The 19171-nt window shown below is 39.5% G+C and overlaps 1 protein-coding gene across 4 annotated transcripts in view; it reads left to right on the forward strand.

Moving 5' to 3' along the window:
• SLC10A7 (solute carrier family 10 member 7) overlaps nt 1–19171 on the forward strand; it is a 151064-nt gene that overhangs the window by 120698 nt on the left and 11195 nt on the right. For 2 of the 4 annotated variants that reach the window (XM_042796978.1, XM_033001708.2), the window contains exons 8-10: nt 1703–1868; nt 4846–4897; nt 6453–6526. In XM_042796978.1, the coding sequence (XP_042652912.1) occupies nt 1703–1868; nt 4846–4897; nt 6453–6526 (292 nt within the window). Of the gene's footprint in view, nt 1–1702; nt 1869–4845; nt 4898–6452; nt 6527–7499; nt 7642–8882; nt 8902–19171 lie in introns of those variants that run through there. The other 2 variants (XR_006165686.1, XR_006165687.1) reach the window with 2 other exon arrangements.

A 19171-nucleotide genomic window follows, 5' to 3' on the forward strand; every position in this document is an offset into this window, starting at 1 on the left:
TAATCTGATTTTTCCATTTGATGTCTTTCACACTGGGCACTAGATGTCTTCACTGGGCTTTCTTGCCTCTCTGACATCAATGAAGTGTCTTATTCCTACCTGGTGGCTTCTAAGGAGCTGGCTGAAGGAGCTCTGTTCTATGCTCTTTCAGAAGTTTGACCGTATATTCTGAGTTGTGTTTTCTCTTTAACATCTGGTAAGGCTGAAATTTTAAAGTTGAGTGTTTTCACTGGGGTGTTGAGCATTCCCTTTCATGGTTTCCTGTAAATCTGTTATTTTTCATCAGTGGGAATCTTAGAAGTGCTGGAAAGTAAGTGCTGGTCTTCAGCCCGCTTATCTCTGCATGGACCCCCTGTGCCAAGTTTTTAGGATGTGCCCTGCCATGTGGTCGATGAAGCCTGTCTGCTGCAGTGAGTGGGATAGCTGCTTCCAGGGCTTCCCAGCTGAGAGGCTTGCCAAACAAGCTGGGAAGTCCATGAGGAAAACTGACAGCTGTGAGGTCAGTCCCACAGTTTAGGCAGTTCGTGTGTGAAAAGGTCCTATGGTAGCATTCATGCTGGTGCTCTGATATTAATCTTGAATACCTCTAAAATGCCCTGTATTATTAAACCAATAGTGGTGGTGTCTATTAATAGTACCGCTATGGGAAGGTAATGAGACATCTTTAGAGCCCTCTGGTAGAAATGTTTCAGGATCTCATGCTATTATTTCTGAAAGAGCGTGGTAACAGAGAACATCAGGAGGTCTTGGGAGAAATTAGGCAAGATAATGTGATTGCTGAAAAAATAACACAAGTTGCAGCTGTGTGATAAAAGCTCTGAAAAGTTTTTTCAAACTATATAAAGTAAAGAAAAAAAAGCTAAAAACGACTCCCCAGGCAGGGCTGAAACAGATGCATTCTATCTGCTGAGGCTTAGTCCTGTGGTATTAGGCATAATTTGAAAGTTGAAGTTATTTTAAAATGTACAGTTGTTTCTAAAAATTTATTGAAAAGCAACTTCAGGTTTTGTTTCCTGAAAGTGCAAAAGTTTCACCAAGTACAGTAGGTTTCCTTGTTTTCATGTGTTAATTCTGGTATTCTAAAAGCGTGCAAATGGCATTTGTCTTTGGATTTACAAAAACTCTAGATATTCAGAGTTTGAATTATTTAAACTCCCACAACACATGCACTTTTGCTTTTCAAGCTTGAGTTATAATTTAATTAAAAACTTCTGGTGCATCGCTAGCTATTTAAATATTAAAATGTTCCATGGATCACTTTCGATTATCTACCGTCATGAAATTCCTGAAGATGTCAGATTTTTAAGATTCCCAAAGTTGCGCTTGGAATTGTCTGTTGATGCAAAGGGGACTGTGATAATTACATACATCCATTAGTATCAGCAGAGGAGATAAACTTTGGGGAGGCTTAATGGGCATGTCTCAGTGACAGCTAGCAAAGAACATTTGGCATGATTAAGGATGGATTTGAATGTACTTGAAAATATACTCTCATTATGGACGCCCAGTGGAAGTTGCACTACAAATGTTAAATTCCCCAGAAGAAGAGTTGTGTGGCAGGGAAGCTTTGAAATCCACTGTGGCCGTCATCCAAATTACTCTCTTCTCTTTGTGTCTTTCCGCTGTCAGATTCACTTTGTGATGCCCAACTTGGCTCCCTGCATCTTTGAAAAGAGGCAACCTGTTGGTTTCTGTGTTTCAGATTGTCCGAAGATACATCAAGGACTGGCTTGAAAGGAAGAAGCCTCCATTTGGCGCTATCAGCAGCAGTGTGCTCCTGATGATCATCTACACAACGTTCTGTGATACTTTTGCCAATCCAAATATTGACCTTGATAAATTTAGCTTGATCATAATAGTGTTCATAAGTAAGTTCAGCCTTAAGGCATCTCTTTTATCTGTGTTTCGGGTGCGTAATGAGCTATATGTACTGGAAAGCGGGGGCTGCAGCACACTGGCATGGGGCTAGACCTTGCGGTTTTAATGCGTCTGGTAAACCAGATTACCAGACTTTTTGAGGCTGGATGCTTTTAGGGAGACTGAGTAAGCATTTAGAGAGGGATGAACCCTGCTGTTCAGGTGTGCCTGAGATTGCTCAGTGGCCCTTCCTTTCTAAAGGGGCACAGTATGACTTTCCAAGTGTTTACGACCATTCTGGTTTGACTTCTTTGTTATTAAAAAAACATAGATTCACAGGTGTCATATTCCGAACAAAAAGGAAAGATTTGAGTTTCAACCGTTACTCAGAAGCACTGTTATAACTTTTAAATAGTCCTTTCTTACCGTATTATAAACCTAGAAACTAGTTGGGAGTTTGAATGCTGATATATTTCTGTGGATGAACACATTTCTTGCAGAGTTTGTTTTAGAAGCACTCTAGTCATTCAGCCATAAATAACATACACATGAGAATAGACTGCTGGTATCCTTGCCATCAGTTAAAAATACCCTCGCAGATCACTACCTCCCAGGGAAAGGCAGTGGTATACAGGCACTGTCTCCTCTCCCAGCAGGGAATTCCCGTCTTGCTTCAGACTGTCCAGAGCTAGGAGTTTCAATTTGCTTGGGGGAGAGGTAACTACAGTATACTACAGTATAAATCACATCTCATACACTCTAAAACTGTTAGATTTCAAGAAATCAATACATCACCTACCTTGGAGTGTGTGTATGTGCACATGTTTCTGTCTAATAAAAATAATGCATCTTCTATAAATCCAACCTCTGCTAAAATCAGTAGGAAATTTGCCCCTGCCCTTTGTGGGTCAGTTCTTATCCTATCCTAATTGTGGCAGTTTTTTGGATTATGAAACACTATTCATGTGTAAAATACTGCATGGAATTATAAATGGTGCTGTATAAATACTTTATTCTGAAAGCAAAGGAGGAAACCATGCTAAGGAGCTTTTTTCTAAAATGCAGGAAATACATTTTTGCATAGGCACCTGAGAAGTACCACATCCCAGATGCACTTAAATCAGTGCAGAGTTGTCAACAAAAAAAAAGGGATATGGAAATTTTCAATTCTGACTTAACATGCAGAGAAACTCAGAATGAAGTAATTTTATGTTACTGTGCTGACTGCTACTTTGGAAAAAAAAGGAAGTTCTTTTTTAGTTAAAAAGGCACGTTCTTCCTTGAACAGTTGGTGTAGAGTGGTTGCTTCCATTGCCTTTCTTGTTCTTTCTTTTATTTCTCTGCAAGACAACTCTTTATTTGTGCCATGTGTAATTATATATACCACTTGCGGTGCAATACACTGAAAGTCATTATATATACATTTTCATTGCCAGTGTGCATAACTGGAGTTTCTTAGTACAAATATAAACCTAAGCATTGAAACTGCTTGGAACATGTTCGTCATCTGTTTTTTTCTAAAATATTTATAAAACCAAAACCCAAGGAAATTGTGGAGATGGATATGCATGCTCTATTACAAAAAAAGTTTCTGTACGACCACTGGATGTGTTGACTGGATGTGTGTGTTGTGTTATACCAGGATGTGAAATTATCACAAGGAGCTTGAGGTGAAACTGCATTTATTATTCTGTTGATTAATGTTTTTATGTAATTTTTTATGTTAATATTCTAGCCACAGCAAAATATGCACAAGGGAGAAGTGGTAGCAACCCATGCTTATTGCTTTACAGAATTATACGTATTAAGGGATTTTTTTTTGTGTACATACTAGATTAATGTACTTGCAGAAAAATTGTAATTCAGGAACAATGGATTGCTTCCTTAGTTCATGAAGGAAGAACTAAGTGCATGCTGAGGTGACATTTAGACATCCTAGGAAATGTATGTAAGAGAATGGAAAATGTCACTGGTAATAGTTAATATCCCTGACATGTTTCCCAGTTGTAAACTGGGGTCAAAATCAAATGTGTTGTCTTGGCTTGCGCTATCCTGTGGGACACGTTAGCTTTATTGCGTTCACAAGTGTTGCAAGAAAAAGGGAGAGGACCCACCCCAGATTCTGCTGCAGGTAAAAGCCCTTCCCCCATAACCCACAAACACCCCGAAAAGGCCCGTGCAGGTCACAGGGTTTCCCCTCCAGCTCTGCGGGGAGTTCCTGCACCCCAGCCCAACGCTCAGGCTCTGCAGTCCCACCAGCTACTCACAGCACAGCGGGGGAGCCGCCTGCTTCTCCCCACGTCCCCACAGACCGAGGGTGGGCTCGGTGCACCCCACAACCCCTGCGGGTGTTGGGAGAGCTGGCCGAGAGGAGAGCTCCCCTCAGGCTGCTCAAAAACCATCTCCACTTACAAAGCAAAGTGAGCTTGAATGAAAGCTGCTTTGTCTGATGTACACTGCCCAGTTCTGGAATTAGCCTTTGTCTCAGAGGGAATTAAAACGTCCGTGATGATCTTCTCTTAATAGGTCATGCTTCAGGAGAGTAATATACTCAGCGTGTGATAATATTTATTGTGATCAGACTTACACGTTGTGCTTTCTCCTGTTAAATAGAAAGGGACTTAATACTTGGCAACGAGAGCATGTCTGAGAGGTTTTATGTTGTCAACCCAATAAGCAAAACTAGTGCAAACAGATGTGCAGCATGCAGTAGTGAACTTCACTGACATTCATTGCATCAAGAAATACTTGATTCAGAAGAGTTACCTCAGGATGAACTTGTGTAGCCACAGGATTAGCTCTAGCTTTCTTGGATTTATTGTTCTTCCAGACAGTTTTTTAAGGTTGTCTGTCATTGGATTTCTCTGGATCCAGCCTAGCTTCTGACCTGTTGTATGGGGGCAAAAGGCATGTACACAGCAATTGCAGAGATTTAAGTGATCTTTACTTTTGTGATCTAAACCTAATCTTAGCTTGTTTCTCTTTCAGTATTTTCTGTTCAGATGAGCTTCATGTTTTTGACTTTCCTCTTCTCTACAAGGTAATTGCATGTGCTGAATCGGAACCTTTGAATATTTGTTTTGTGTGATATCTTTGGCTTGGGTGATACAGTTTATGCAAATGTGTAAGGGCAGGTTCCTGAATAGGGGTGACTTCATTTTGGTATTTCTTATTGTCCTTACTGCATTTTCTCTGTTAGAGTTTCATAGGCTAGGAGAGCAGGACCTGAATTCAGTCCTTTCTTGTGTGTTAATTACAGAGTTGTTAAATCTCAATCAGTCACTGCTATACTTCATCCACTGAAAAAAATGGATTTGCACAGATGTCACTGAAGGTATAATTTGCCCTGCAGACATGCTGATGACATATGAGAGAGAGAACTCAGTTTGACTTTTTACATCTGAAGATACATTTGCTGGGCTGGCAATTCACTCTTCTCTGTATATGTCAAATTTTGCTACACTTATATGGTGATTCTTAAAAGACAATTGTCCTGAACTAATGTTTGGTAGAGCTGTTTTTTTTATTTTTAAATATCAACCAGGAAAAACAGATGTACATTCACTTCTCAAAAAAAAGTACCATGTGAATGATGTTAGCCAATGGCTTAGTGCATCACTTGAGCTGGGCAGAGTATTCACTGTTGTCCTCTAATTTAGGCTTACTTGAGTATTTTTCTTAGCAACACTCTGCTGAATGGGAAGTGCCACACTACAGCAGACTTTATGCTGTGTATATGTTTTATATAAATTATACAGTACCCATAAGGGAGAATCACAAAGAAGGTGCCATGTCTTAGAGCTACTTCTGCTTTTTTAGTGCCACAAGAAAATTTCTGTGTGGCAAGATCATACCCTGACCTTAGAAGGCATTTTTAAATAACTTTTGAACTGCTAGACCTAACCTGGGGGAAAGATATGTCCCAACTGTAAAATCTAAAATGCTGTAAATAGTAACCAACTCAGACAGTATGGTAAATATTTAGAATCTCCTAAAATGATTCCTAATTTGGACTGAAGGGTGATCCATTGGCTAGTCATATACCTCTCCCTGTATCTCATTTTTCTTCCCTTCCTGGGCATAACTCCCAGTGTGTAAACACTTAGATGCAGTTTTTCTCTGAAGTGGAAGATAACTACATATTCTAAGCAGTGTTTATAGTGTAGCCTCAATGTATTACCTACATTGAGTATTTTGTTAACATTACATACTAGGAAAAGAAATTGTAGGTCATTCTCTTTTTTTACAGAGGCAAGCTGGCCAGTGCTGTGATATAGCATGTTTGCAAAAATAACATTGGCTGGAATAAAGTTGCGTCGTACATACTATGTGTTCAGAATTCCTTTCCTTCACACGGGAGCATGTTCATTAGAGAGTTTGCCACAACTGAGAAACAATGCTGCTTTTGTTAAAAAAAAAAAAAAAAAAAAAAAAAAAATCAAACACTACTATACATTTGCGGGTAGAATTATTTCTGTCACTAGACCTGATCAAAGTGATGTGAATGTGCATATGGATCCTCAAAGTAATATATTTCATCAATGATGTTGTAAGGTTTTTGCTATCAGAGGTTATTAAAACTCTTTCTTTTCTAGGAATAACTCTAGTTTCACACCAGCAGACACAGTGGCTATCATTTTCTGTTCCACACACAAATCCCTCACCCTGGGTAAGTAAGGAGATAAGCTTTTGAGCAAAACAGTAACATTCATACTTTGCTGTGTTGAAAAAAAAATGTTGGTTGCTGGCTTTTCTGCTTAAATATTTTGGTTTTAGTGTGACAAGTAATGCTACCAGTGTGATACTAATAGTAGGATAATATTCTTGCACAGATAAAGTAAGTGCTTATTACAGGGCAGACAACATAGCCTTCTCAGCTGAGCTTTTAGTGGTTATACAGTAAAACCACCTTATTTATAGAAAGCTGGGTTTTTCTTTCTGTTTTTACTCTGTTCTGTTGCCTAATCCAATATTGATAAAATTTCAGGTTTGTTACTGAAAAGATTGTAAGGTATATCTGCCCAGTCTCACAGTAAAATCTTACACCTAAAAGCTGGGATGTACAAGTGAAAATCAAAGCGTGTAGTGTATTCAGAATTCACAAATAGACAATACTGTCTTTTGCCTAACATGAGCAAAATGCATGTGTTTATTTTAAGTCTGCAGATGTTTTGGATAGTTTTATCTATTAGAATTCATTTATCAAAACACCATTGAGATATTTGTCACTTATGACCCCTTAGTGATAATAAGATGATGCCCCCTCCCCTGCCACTAAAAAACTCCACCACTCACTCAACCCAGGACAGATGTTCTGATGGAAATTCACAAAATACTGCTAAATCAGTTATGCTTACAGCCACTTGCTACTGCTTCACCCATTATGTTCAGTCAGTGAAATGACTAGTACTTGAATATTTTCTTACTGTTTTTCAAAATATGAAAACACGTGTTTGATAAAGCATATGCGACTGAATATATGCCTTTTCAAAACTGTATCTGTCAAAGAGAAACACAGCTAGTGTCAATAACAAAGGTAAGAACTCAGCCTGAAACAGGGGAGGAGCAACTCGGGACTTAGTTGAGATGTTTTCCAAGTCAGTTTGATATAGTGAAACTCATCTCAGGGTTCTTTGCTTCAGCCAGGCCTGTGCTGCAGAACTGTTAGCAAGTGCCCTTGAAAGTCTGTGGGAAGTGAAGGAGTTCCTGGAAGACAAGAAAAAGGCAAACATAATGCCTCTTTTTCACAGTGGAAACGAGGAGGGGACGAGGAATTATAGATCAGTGAGTTTAACTTTATTTTGTAGAAAACTACTGAAACAAATCATTACATAAATTATTTTAACAGTGTAGGAAGAAACAAGGAAATGAGTAACAGCCCTGTAGATTTGTCAAATGTATATCATACCAAACTAATCTAATTTCGTTTCACAAAAGGTCCTGTGGGTTGCAGAGAAGTAGCAAAAGTTGTATGGCTTGAGAGTGTTATGGCTTTTGACATTTGCATGATGTTCTAGGCTCCACAATTCAAAAATTACGTGGACCAACTGGAAAGAGATCAGAGGAGAGTGCCATGAATGATCATAGATCTCAAAAATGTGACCCCAGAGGAAGGCTGAAACAATTGGGATTGTTGAGAAAAGACAGCTGAAATACGGTAGTGATCTTCAAATGCATAAAAGGTTGATACAGAGAAGGAAAAAAGTAACTCTTTCACAATGGACTTTGAAAGGGAAGGACTTCGTTACAATGATGAAGACTTAAGGTAACAGTCAGGGAAACGTGCCTAGTGCAAAACAGTTTAGCTTTGGAGTATGTTGCCTATTGTTGTCTTGAATCTCCTGTCATTGTAGACAAGCCTCAGACAGCAATTAGATAGCTAGAGTTTATCCTGCCACGGAGCAGCACATAGATTAAGCGACATTAGGTCTTTTTCAGCCAAATGTTCTGTGAACCTGAAGCTTCAACTAATAAATGAGCTTAGATTCAGGAGGAGTTATATTTGTATTTATAGAAAGCAACCCCGCACGTAAGTCATAACACACTACCTTTACCTGCTATTTGGAGGTGCATATAAATTTAGGACGCAGCTGTGATACTACAAAGGGGAAGCTGGCTGTATTTAACAGCACAAATATGTAAGTCTCCTGTTCCCTCTCTGGTGAAAGCAGTGTTACATATGCTTTGTTGAATACTTTTGTGGCTTGCCATAACACAAAGCCTTTTTCTAGTATTTAAGTCCTAGAGGGGCTTGCCGTCACAGAAAAAAATGAGGACTTCATTTCTTTTAGTCACTCTACCGAGCATCCTCATTGGAGCCTGTCTTGACCTGCACCCTGTGCACACAGCTGAGTCGATTCACTTTTCTTCCGCTAGTACACTCTCCTTTTTGTATTTTATTTTCTCCTTTAGAAGAACCTAGTTTGAGTTTCCTAGCTTGCTTGATTTTTTGGCTCACGTTTTCCCAATTCCACATTACTACTCTCATTAGCACAGCCTAACAAGTTAGGCTTCATATTTTGCAGCTTTCTTTGCCCAAGCATGCCAACAGAAATACTTGGGGCCACCTTGACTTCAAGGACACGTAGAGCTTCTCCCCAGCTATACGTACTTTTACCCTGCTAATACAGATGTCTCATGGGTAAGTGTACAAGTTGAAATGGAACAGGTAGATGGTGGAACACAGTATTGTGGGACTGTTTATCGGCTACAAACTGTTCTGTTTGTCAGCTTCAGGACAGACTGCATTCCCTTCATCACTGAAGAGCTGGTGTATTGTGGAAGGCAACTTTTCCTCCTAGGAGGCTAGTCACAAGGTGTAATTCGTTCTTAGGCTTTGATCCTTTGCACTACCTTATCTTACTGCTCAGGGCCTGCATTGAGATCGCTGGGTGGTTGGGACCTGTGCTTCCCTTGCTGTATTCCATCTCCGGGACTCAGCTTTGTCAAGGTTTCTTTGAGGCTCCCAGCCTTGTCTTGCGTGGGGCCAGCAGCAGCATGTCCTGAATTGGGCACCACCCCTGATGGGGAAATGGTATTTTTGGCCGTCCCTGGGAGCCCATCTTTGGTGTGCACCCTGTATGGTGCATGCACTGCGTAGGTGTGCCCACTCTGTCAGCTGCAAGCTGGCTGGTTTTGAGACCACTGGTGTGTTACTCTGTTCAGTATCAGTACCAGGTCCGGATAAGATGGAGCTGCATAAACACACATTTCTGTGTAAAAAGGGAGGACTGGATTTTATAAAGCTGTAGTGCGACGAGGCATGCCCCTGAGCTGATGATGTAAACAGGGACGTTAACCAGAGCAGCTGGCATTTATTCTTTCATTGAATGTGGAAGCAGAGTAGATCGAATTTGTTTTTAAGGATCAGCCATTCCCGAATGACAGTTAAATCTATCCACAGCACAGTCTTGTCCACCCTGATCTTAGCAGAAAGAAGAACAGACGTAGGCATTTTGGCCCTTACTCTTTTGTTGTTCTGTCACATTTCTACTTGTCCAGAGGTGTTTACTATAAACCATGCAACGAGAAACCTTCTGTTCCCTTGTAGCAGAGAGAGTTTTTCCCTCTCCCTCTGTCATTACAATGCCTGAAAGCACAAACACAGCTCAGGGTCTGGTTTCACATGCGTTGTGGAGCTCTGCTTTGTTTGTCTTCAAGATTCCAGTGGTAGTGTATAAATGACCCCCCAACACTTGTTCTTTTGCTTTGAAACTGATTTCTCTCAGCTTGGCAGGTGAAACTCCAAATAGGTACGTCTGGCCCGTTCCCTGGGGAGCTTAGAATGGCACCGACTAAAGTGGGAGAAGAGCTGACAGCTTTAAAGCTTTAGAAGTGGTAATAGGAGAGGCATGAGAAGACTTTTATAAGTCACTTTCTCCCACACCATATTATGAAACCAACTAATTCCCATGCAGTGCATGCTCATGAGGCCAACTGCCACTTCCAGTGTTGAATCCATGAATAAGTGCTTGCTCTGCACGGAGATGAGTGCTGTTCCCATATGCTGGGTTTTATTTTGTAGACAGAACAGTTGACACACTTTTTGTCTCAAAGATCAGAGTGCAGGGCATGTTTGTGTAAGGACAAATTACAAAGGGTAGGTGCCTTTGTGTTTCTTAGTTAGGAACACAAGATGATATTTCTGCATAGAGGTAGGTGCTTTCACAGTTTTTTGAATAGTGTGCATCATATATGCAGAAAAACTGTTTTTTTGTATTTCACGTAATGAGTGAAACAGGATATAAACTTACAAGGAGCACAGATAAATACAGTATTCACTATGCCCTCTGGCATATTCACCCACACTTTGTTCTCTTTCTCTCCTTCTCCCATCTCACATATATGCACAGTACATGTGAGCACACACATATGCGGACATTTGATGCATGGCTTTTATTAGTGCATTTGCCATTGATTGATTAGTACTTAGTATTAGTACTTCTTCTATTGATTGATTGCAGATGAAGTGACTATTTGACCTTTAATTATGAGCCTTGCTATTGAAAATGACATTGAGCTATGGCTTCACATAATCCATCTGGAAAGCCCGACATGATGCCATTCCCTGGAGTTCATTCAGTGAGAAGAGGCCTCAAGGAAGTGCAAAGCTATCAGTGTGGCTCATCTAAAAAATACTGCAGTTGTTGCTTGCACTTACACAAAAGTTGCAGCCAAGTACAGAATATTATTTTATTTTTTGCAAAGAGTGAATTGCTAGCTAGAAGTTATAATTCCAAAAGTAAAATGTAGGGTTGTCAAAAAATATTTTCACTTCAATACTTCGTATTTGCTATGTAAAATTATTTTATCAGTGACGAGTACTGCTACCTATTTTGACTATCACAAGTACAAATGTTAGTACTGTAGGTATGATGAACAGCAGATTGGTTAAAAAAAACAAACCAAAACAACAAAAATAAACCCACCATAATAAAATGAAGGTATTGTTTGTGATGCAGAGTGCATTTTTCCTCATTTGGAATTATCAGTGTAGCAGTTCTTTCACCATGGAATTCTTAAAGTAATGCAAAGTTTTCTAGGCTACAAAATACTTTCAGGAAAGAATAGAGTTAATTTTGCAAATAAAAGCCAAAGTGTTAACTTTCTTTTGTGTTGTTTTAAGTTAATTCAAATTTATTTTTTAAATACTCAGCTTCTTATGGCACGAGTATGGAACTGATAGTCTGTACCTGAACAATTCTTAAAAGCCTGCTGTAATGCACAAGTAGGTTCAGAGACAACTCAATTGTCTGTGAGCGGATCATCTCAGCTGTGGATTAATCAGCCTGTGCCTTCCCCCGAGTTCCCCAGCTGCACAATGTGACAGAGTGCATCGTGCTCACAGCTCCAATCTGCTCACAGCTATCTATAGTTTGCTCATGTTTTCTACAGATATATCTCCTTACAAGAGTTTTCAGAGATAAATAATATATTTGCACGCCCTAAACCACTGCTGTTTAATTTTATCTGGGGTTTTGCTTTATCTGTTTTTTCCTACACACAAACTCTGTGAAATGCTGTACTAATCAAGTGCATGGTCATAATCACCCTTCTCCTTTAGACAGAAAAATGCCAGAATGTTCTAACTTATGTTAAGATAAAAGTTCATTTTGATTTTTAAAAGGAGCCATCTCTTAATAATTCTGTAATAGAAAATAAGATGGTAAAATCGGGTGTGTTGCCCTAAGTGAGTATTTAGGCTATACTCTGTGGTGGTTTTGAAATGTGGTGGTTTTTCTTCTGCTCTGGGCAGAGAACTGTCCCTCTAAGGCAATTATTTGTCAAGGTACTAACCATGACTAGCTATAAATGTGTGAATAATTCCTCCGACTTTTACATAAAGATCTAAAAAATAATCCTGGTTAATTGCTCTCTGAAAGTTTTTAAGAGTAAGCCTTTTAATACTGTCTCTTTCACAGTTTTCCTATGAGTATTGAACAGGAGACATTACTGCTGGCATCATGTCATAATTCTTGGTGTTATTAGTGCTTGAATTTGTGTATTTTCTTACCTGTTAGACTTGTAGTCTCATTGCTTCCCCAGGTGTCCAATAGAGTGAAGTAAGTGAAAATGATCTGGCTGCTACTCTGCCTAGAATTGGTGGGTGCTGACCCTTGGGGGAGAAGGGAAGCTGGTGGGAGGGATATGCCTGAAAGAAGGATTGTCTTGTGAAGGCTGTGTCTGGGCCAATACGTACCCCTCACTACTGCCAGAGAGTTAGAAACTCACTCCTGCTTTTGAGATCCCAGAGGACTTAGTGGCTACTAGAACCTTCAGTAATTTTTGATACGGTGATTCTTTGGGCCAAAATGAGAAGTTTTTCTCACCTCTTCAGTCTTCACCCAGCATTTGTGTGGAAGGAGCAGCAAGTGATTGGCTGGGCTTTCTCCTCCGCTCTGTCATTCCCCCTCTCTTTGTCCTCTCTCTGTCTCTGGAAAATATGAACTGAGGGATTCGTGTTACATGAGATGATAGCGGGGAGAGCAGAAGCACCTGGATCTACTGCACTTCTCTCCTGTTAGCATCTTTTTTTGTAGCCCAACTTGAGGGCAGGTAGATTGCCTTTCCTAGCTCAGCATTCTTCTAGAACCAGCCTTTGGTTCTTACCAGTATTATTAGTCAGGTTATTACCATGTGATTGGCATGTCTTCTTTCTCAGTAGACCTCAAAAAATGCTTGTGAAGTGCTGCTATCTCTGGTACAGCTGCCTTATCAGACTATTAGAAAAAACAAATATAGACTGAAGATTTCTGTAATTGGGAATACTATGAATGTTTCCTGCTTGCACAGACAAATCTAGCCAAGGTGAGGTGCCATTTTGCATGTATAAGCATTTCTATAATACTAAGACCCCCACTCACTTGAAGGGGCTAACTCCACAAGAAGTCAAACTGACAGTTTTGAGTAGGCTGTGGTCACTGGGATAGTCCGTGCCAGAGCATCTCTTTTATTTTCCCTTGTTACTCATATACGTGGCTGTGCAAGCACCTCCTGTTTGTCTCCTTCAGACCAGAGCATCCCTAGGGGCTGTACTTTTGGGAAGGAAATGTGCTGACAGGCCAATCTGAAAGTGGGAAATGGTATAGTTCAGTGAGTTATAGTGGCTTTTGGGCACAGTGTACCTGATTCTCCCTTGTTTTTTTAATCATAAGATTCACAGTATAGCATGTCTAATCTATTGTAGTTTACTCAGTTTTGACCTCTCTGTGATTCCAGAAGGGGAAATACTGGAGTAAATTAGGGGATCTCCTTTCCTTTCTGACCTGAAATGTATGATTCTTTGATTAGACGTGGAATGTGGCAAGAAATTCTGTACCAGCTCCCAGGGCTTCCTTTTCATCTGTATACTCTGCCAGTAGTAGGTTTTTTATTAATATTTAGAAAGTTTGCCTCCAGCAGTACTAAAATGTGCATCAGAGGACAACAGTTGTTTACTGTGTTTGAACTGAAGAATCTCACCCAGGAGATCTCATTCACTTGAAGTTTACATCTCTCAATCTCGACTTGCAGAAAGAGATCGATGAATAACAATTGTCATTTCAGAGTTGCACCTCTCCAATTATTTATTTGGTTGTGTGTCTTCCCAGATGTACATGTAATTGGATCAGACACTAAAAACCAGATCGCAGGTTTTTAATGACAGCAAGCTCATACCTCTCTATAATAAAAAAAATAAACACACATATCCATCTGTAAAATGATAATGACACAAGAGCCCTCCCTCCCCACCAAAAACAGTTACAGTTAATTTATCTACTTTAAGAAACATCATTATATTCAGCAGACAGCTGACAGGTTACCCTTGGGAAGATCCACGCTTGGACATGACTCAAATTTTTTTTTTTTTTTTTACCTCAAGCTGGCAGAGGCTACAAGTGTCACCCATACTAAAACTGGCAAGTATTGAAGATGATGTTGAGTCTCCCTGAGAGAGTTGCATCTACATTTGCTGCTCTCAGTGCATCTTCTGGCAGCCAGTCTGAGCTGCTGACTCCAGACACTTCTAAAACAGTGGGTGCATAGATGTGAAAATTCAACAGCAGCAGCAAAATTTATAAATCTCCTGTTACAGTGTTACAGGATAGTCTTGTGAATCTGAATGATGGATCCTCCCCTCCAAAAGCTGTCATGGCCACTGCAAGCATGTAACCCTAGTCAATAGAGTTTAAGAACAGGAAATAGTATCTCTCAGTATTTCTAGGTAGTGACCTGTTTTCTCAAAATGCCTTCCCAAATGACTGGAGTATTAAAGCTTTTCTGGCCTCATACCTTCTTTTCTTGGCCACAGAAATCAGATTTAGAGAGAATTAAAGGAAAAATTATGCCAGTATTACTAACATTTTTTTTTTTTAATGAAAAAGAAGCATTTCCTTGTTTTACCATTTATAATGAATTTGTGTATCATGTTTTCCTTGGCAACAAGGTTTCAAGAGGAAAAAAAAGCTTTAAAAAAAAAACTAATTAAAAGATAGCATGAAGCAGTTTGGACCCTAATGTTTTCATGCTTGTGTTTAGAAAAATAGTAAGAACAACTATAAAACATGTTTATAATGGCTTTTAAATTAGTAAGTGTAAATAAGATCCACGTAATCAAAACTTTAATGCAGAGAAATCTTAGCCTCAGCTATGTGTGGAAAGGGCAGTAATCTTCAAGGAAATAATCAAAATAATCAAATCTCAGCTTCGTGTTTTTAAGACATTTGTCAGTCTCTTTGTCCAGAATTCCTTTTGTTAGTGCATCTAACCTATTAAAGCTTCAAAAAGTGTTGGCTACAAGAATTATAGAGAAGGAAACAAAGTGTTTAGATTCCATTTGTTTAAATTTCGTAGCGTAGGTACTGCTAGTGAATTACAAGGAAGAATTTATCCTTTGCCTTGAGTACGTTGTGTGTATGAAGAGTGAACTGATATCCAAGCAATAAAAAAAGCACTGATGTGTGAGGATCAGTTTACAACAATGCTATGCTGGAGCTGTGGTGCCAAATTAAGGATAAGTCACATTTAAAATATGACTTACAGTGGTTCAATTCATTCTTGAATTCCCTGTTAACTAATTAATACTACCATATTGTCAGACAGGTAGAGGTGTTTTGGAGTCTTAGGCACTAGTCTTCACTTGTTGGTGTCAAATGTTTCACTGTTAGCAGCTGGTAAGATTGCCTATGTTGTTCATTAAACATCACTTCCAATCTGAATGCATCCATTGAAAACCCAGGAATAGACAAACTGTACTTTCTTTCTCTCTCTCCCAGCTTTTACGTTTTTTTTTATGTAAAACTTTGATAGTATCAAGATGTGCTGTTTCCTAGTAACTGTACTTACACTGCACTTCAATTACTGACTTCTGTGATGAGTATAGTGAGCCAGTTACCTGAAGAACAAGAATTTGTAAAAACATTCAAAGTATATTAGGTTTTCTTCTTTTTTTTCTTCTTGTTTGAATTATGGAAAAAGAAATATCTTATTTCTTATTCACCTCTCTTTCTCCTTCTCCTTCTTTACTTAAATATTAGATGAGTCCAGTCTCTTACAACCCAGTGTGGCTCTTAGCAAAATTCTTGCATCCTAGCACAACTATATGGCCAATATGTTACCGCGTTGCTCTGATTCAGTACAGAGCCTTCCCAATAAATCTAGTCCTCCAAAAGAGGTAATTCATTTAATGTAACGCAAGGGCTTGTTGAATATTCTGGCAAATCATTGGTCTTTCCCAAGGAAAGGGATGATGGCGAAAATGTTTTTGAAGATCAGGGTCCATGCAGACCTCCAAACTGAACTAGGATAGCCCTCCATTTTGCAGTTTTCCCCTGCAGCTTTTCCAGACTCCCTTAACATCTGACCAGTCCCTTATAAAATCTCCCCCTCAGATGTTTGTTTTTACCACTTTGTGAGCCTGGTTTTTTGCTTTCCATTACACTTATCACGGACCTGAAATACGAAAACATAGTGAAAAAATTGTCATATTTTCCCTGAAACTATTTTAAGCACAAGTCTTCATACAGCATTTATGTGGGCAAAAAGGCAAGGGGAATGTAGCCTGAACTGCTGCAAGCATTGCAGATCCTTCGCAATCAGACACTGAGTGTCATATCACCTGCAGACAGTTGTGGTTGTGCTGATGGCTGATCTCTTTATACCTACTGGCAAAAGTCAGATTTCCATGGTAACACTAGGTGATGTCACCAAGCTGTGATTGAACCAAAAGTGCCACAAACCATTGTATCGTTGTAAATCATTGTCTAGACACTGTGGATGGAATCTTACCTTGACACTGTCATTTCCTTCTGGACGAGAGAGTAGCAAAGCTTGTCTATTACTTCTTCGTCTTGATTCCTTTGCAGAGCACAAAATGACTGTAAGGTCTGGGATCTCTTGGTTAGGGCTAAGAGCAAAAAAAATCTCAGTTAAAGCTGGAGTGGGGCTGGAAATGGACTACCAAATTTTCCTCTGAGGAAATTTTCACCTAGGGAAGAGCTTGCCTGCCTGTTTTAGGCTTGGCTTCAATGTGATTTCCTATTACTTTGGAAGGTGCTCTCTTCAGCTGAAATGGGAATACTCAGCAGCAAGCAAATACTTGTATTGTTATGGGTTGTCAGGTATCATTCAGCTATTCCCATACCTGAAAGAAACTGGTCCTGAGGAAAGAGCATTTAACTTGAGTTCAGTGCATGCTTCGGAGAGGACAATACATGACCCCCTTACAGGCCTTTTCTCAGTTGAAAAAAAACAGTTACTTGACCTACTAATGTTCCCTTCACATCAACCCCTGAGAGGATCCTTGAGAAAGAGTAGCATGGAGAGTGTCAGCGAAGCTACCATCATACACTGGATTCATTCTGTATATTGCACTTGAAAATTATGTCAATCGAGAGTTCTGAAATGTATAGAGGAGTAGAAGGGAGAACTGAAAATCCAGAGGCTAAGGCTTTTCTTCAAAGTATTTCCACTGCCTGTTTGTGAGAGTTGTTTGGCATTCTGATTCCTGAATGCCTGGTGGTTCCATAGCCCTAGTGATGACTTCTTTGTTTTGCCCCAAACCTCTTTTCCTAAGAAGAAATGCTGCAGTGTTTTGTGACTTGGAATGTGTTTCAGTAATGTAAGCAATAAAGTTTTAGGATAAATTGTTTGTTATGAAGACACTGAAGGGGAAAAACCTATACAGTAAAGTACGTAAGTAGAGCATCTAGCAATAATTCTGCTTTGGGTGTGAGAGATAATGGCCTATGTTTCGGTGGTAATAAAAATGTTCTATTAAGTTCTCTGAACCCATTGCAATGTGATAGAAAACAGCAAATGATGAAACAGTGCTTTAAGGGGAGCTTACATGTTCAGTGAGCATAAAATAAATATATTAAAATAGAAAAAACCCACTGATTTTCAGTACTTATTGTTTTATCACTTCCATCATGGGTATAGGATAAAAGAAAACTCTTGCTTGCTTGTTAGAAGAAGAAAGCTCCTACTTGAAGTTCTTACTTGGCAGATGTCAGTTGAAAGCTCTACTATGGAATACGCTGCAATGTCAAACTCTGTTGGGTAATTTTAGACAAATGTGTCATGTGTGACATGGAAATATGGCATGCTGTACATTAGTGATTTCCCAAGTGTTTGGATCAGGTAGTAATGTGCTGAGAAAGTGCTCTTTATCTCTCCACACTGTGTACTTGTATAGCAGTGGGGAAAGGCTTTTGGTAGAAATTACTTTAGTCAGAAAAAGAATCCATTTACAATATGTGCCTTCTAACATCTTTCAGACAATGCATTGTATTAAAGAGGCATTTTTTGATTAATGTTTTATAAACATTTTTCAGCATGACAGCTTAAAGTCCCTGTAAAATTGTAAATGCGTGCATAGTGCTCACTTCCATAAAGTCAAATGCCATCTCATAAAGTCTAGTTGGATCCTGTCAGTGACAGTGACACAGAAACAGTACCTTGGAGCATTAAAATTAATTTGCTTCATTTATATTACTGCAGTGATAGCTAGATGAAAAGAGTCCTATATTTAAATTCTCTTAAAAATACCTTCAAATATTTTAGGATTTTTTATTATTATTATTTTACAGTTAACTAAATGTAGTGAAGTGCAGCATAATATTTTCATGGGTCTTTTAAGAAGGTGATTACAAAATGTAAAAGTAGCAAAGGGGAAAGGGGAAGATGTGGGAGGTTATACTGGGTGCAAAGCTGGAGGAAGGGTAAATAGCTTTCAGTTGTGCAGGCTACTAGAGAAACGGTGGCCTTTGACCAGGACTGACAAACCACAGCCTTGGAGCCAAACTGGAATACCCTGGAGCAATGGAGAGCAAACAGGGATTTCCTATACCAGACTGTAAGAGCAGTTCTCTCACTCGTCCTTGCCATTGTCAAAGGTCATGGATAAACAGCTTTTCTTTTGCTAGCTAGGATTTGCAAAGGTCTTATGTGAAATGGGCTGAGTGAGGATGCAAGCAGGGAGAAAAATTAAATGTAATCCATGACACAGGCCTAACTAACTTCTCTCGGTTTCAGAGGAACTGTGATTTTAGTGCCCATAGTGGAGCTTAGTGATCTTAGTAGAAGTACCCCAAATTTACACTGCTGCAAGAGAGCAGAATCAAAGGTCTTGGGAAACAAACCCAAGCAGGCTAGATGCATGGGAGTAGAGAAGAGGAGGAGAAAGGAGGAAGGGAGAAAATAGAAAAAGAATAAAGAGCCTCTGGGTACCGCAGCCAGAGAGGAAGGAGGAAGATGGGAACATGAGGTAGCACTGGTTGGAGAAGCACAGCCAAACAAAGGGGAAGAGGGAAATTCTGGGTAAAAAGCTTGGGAA

Source organism: Tyto alba, unplaced genomic scaffold, assembly GCF_018691265.1.
Source record: "Tyto alba isolate M040663 unplaced genomic scaffold, T.alba_DEE_v4.0 Super-Scaffold_23, whole genome shotgun sequence".
Lineage (NCBI taxonomy): Eukaryota > Metazoa > Chordata > Aves > Strigiformes > Tytonidae > Tyto > Tyto alba.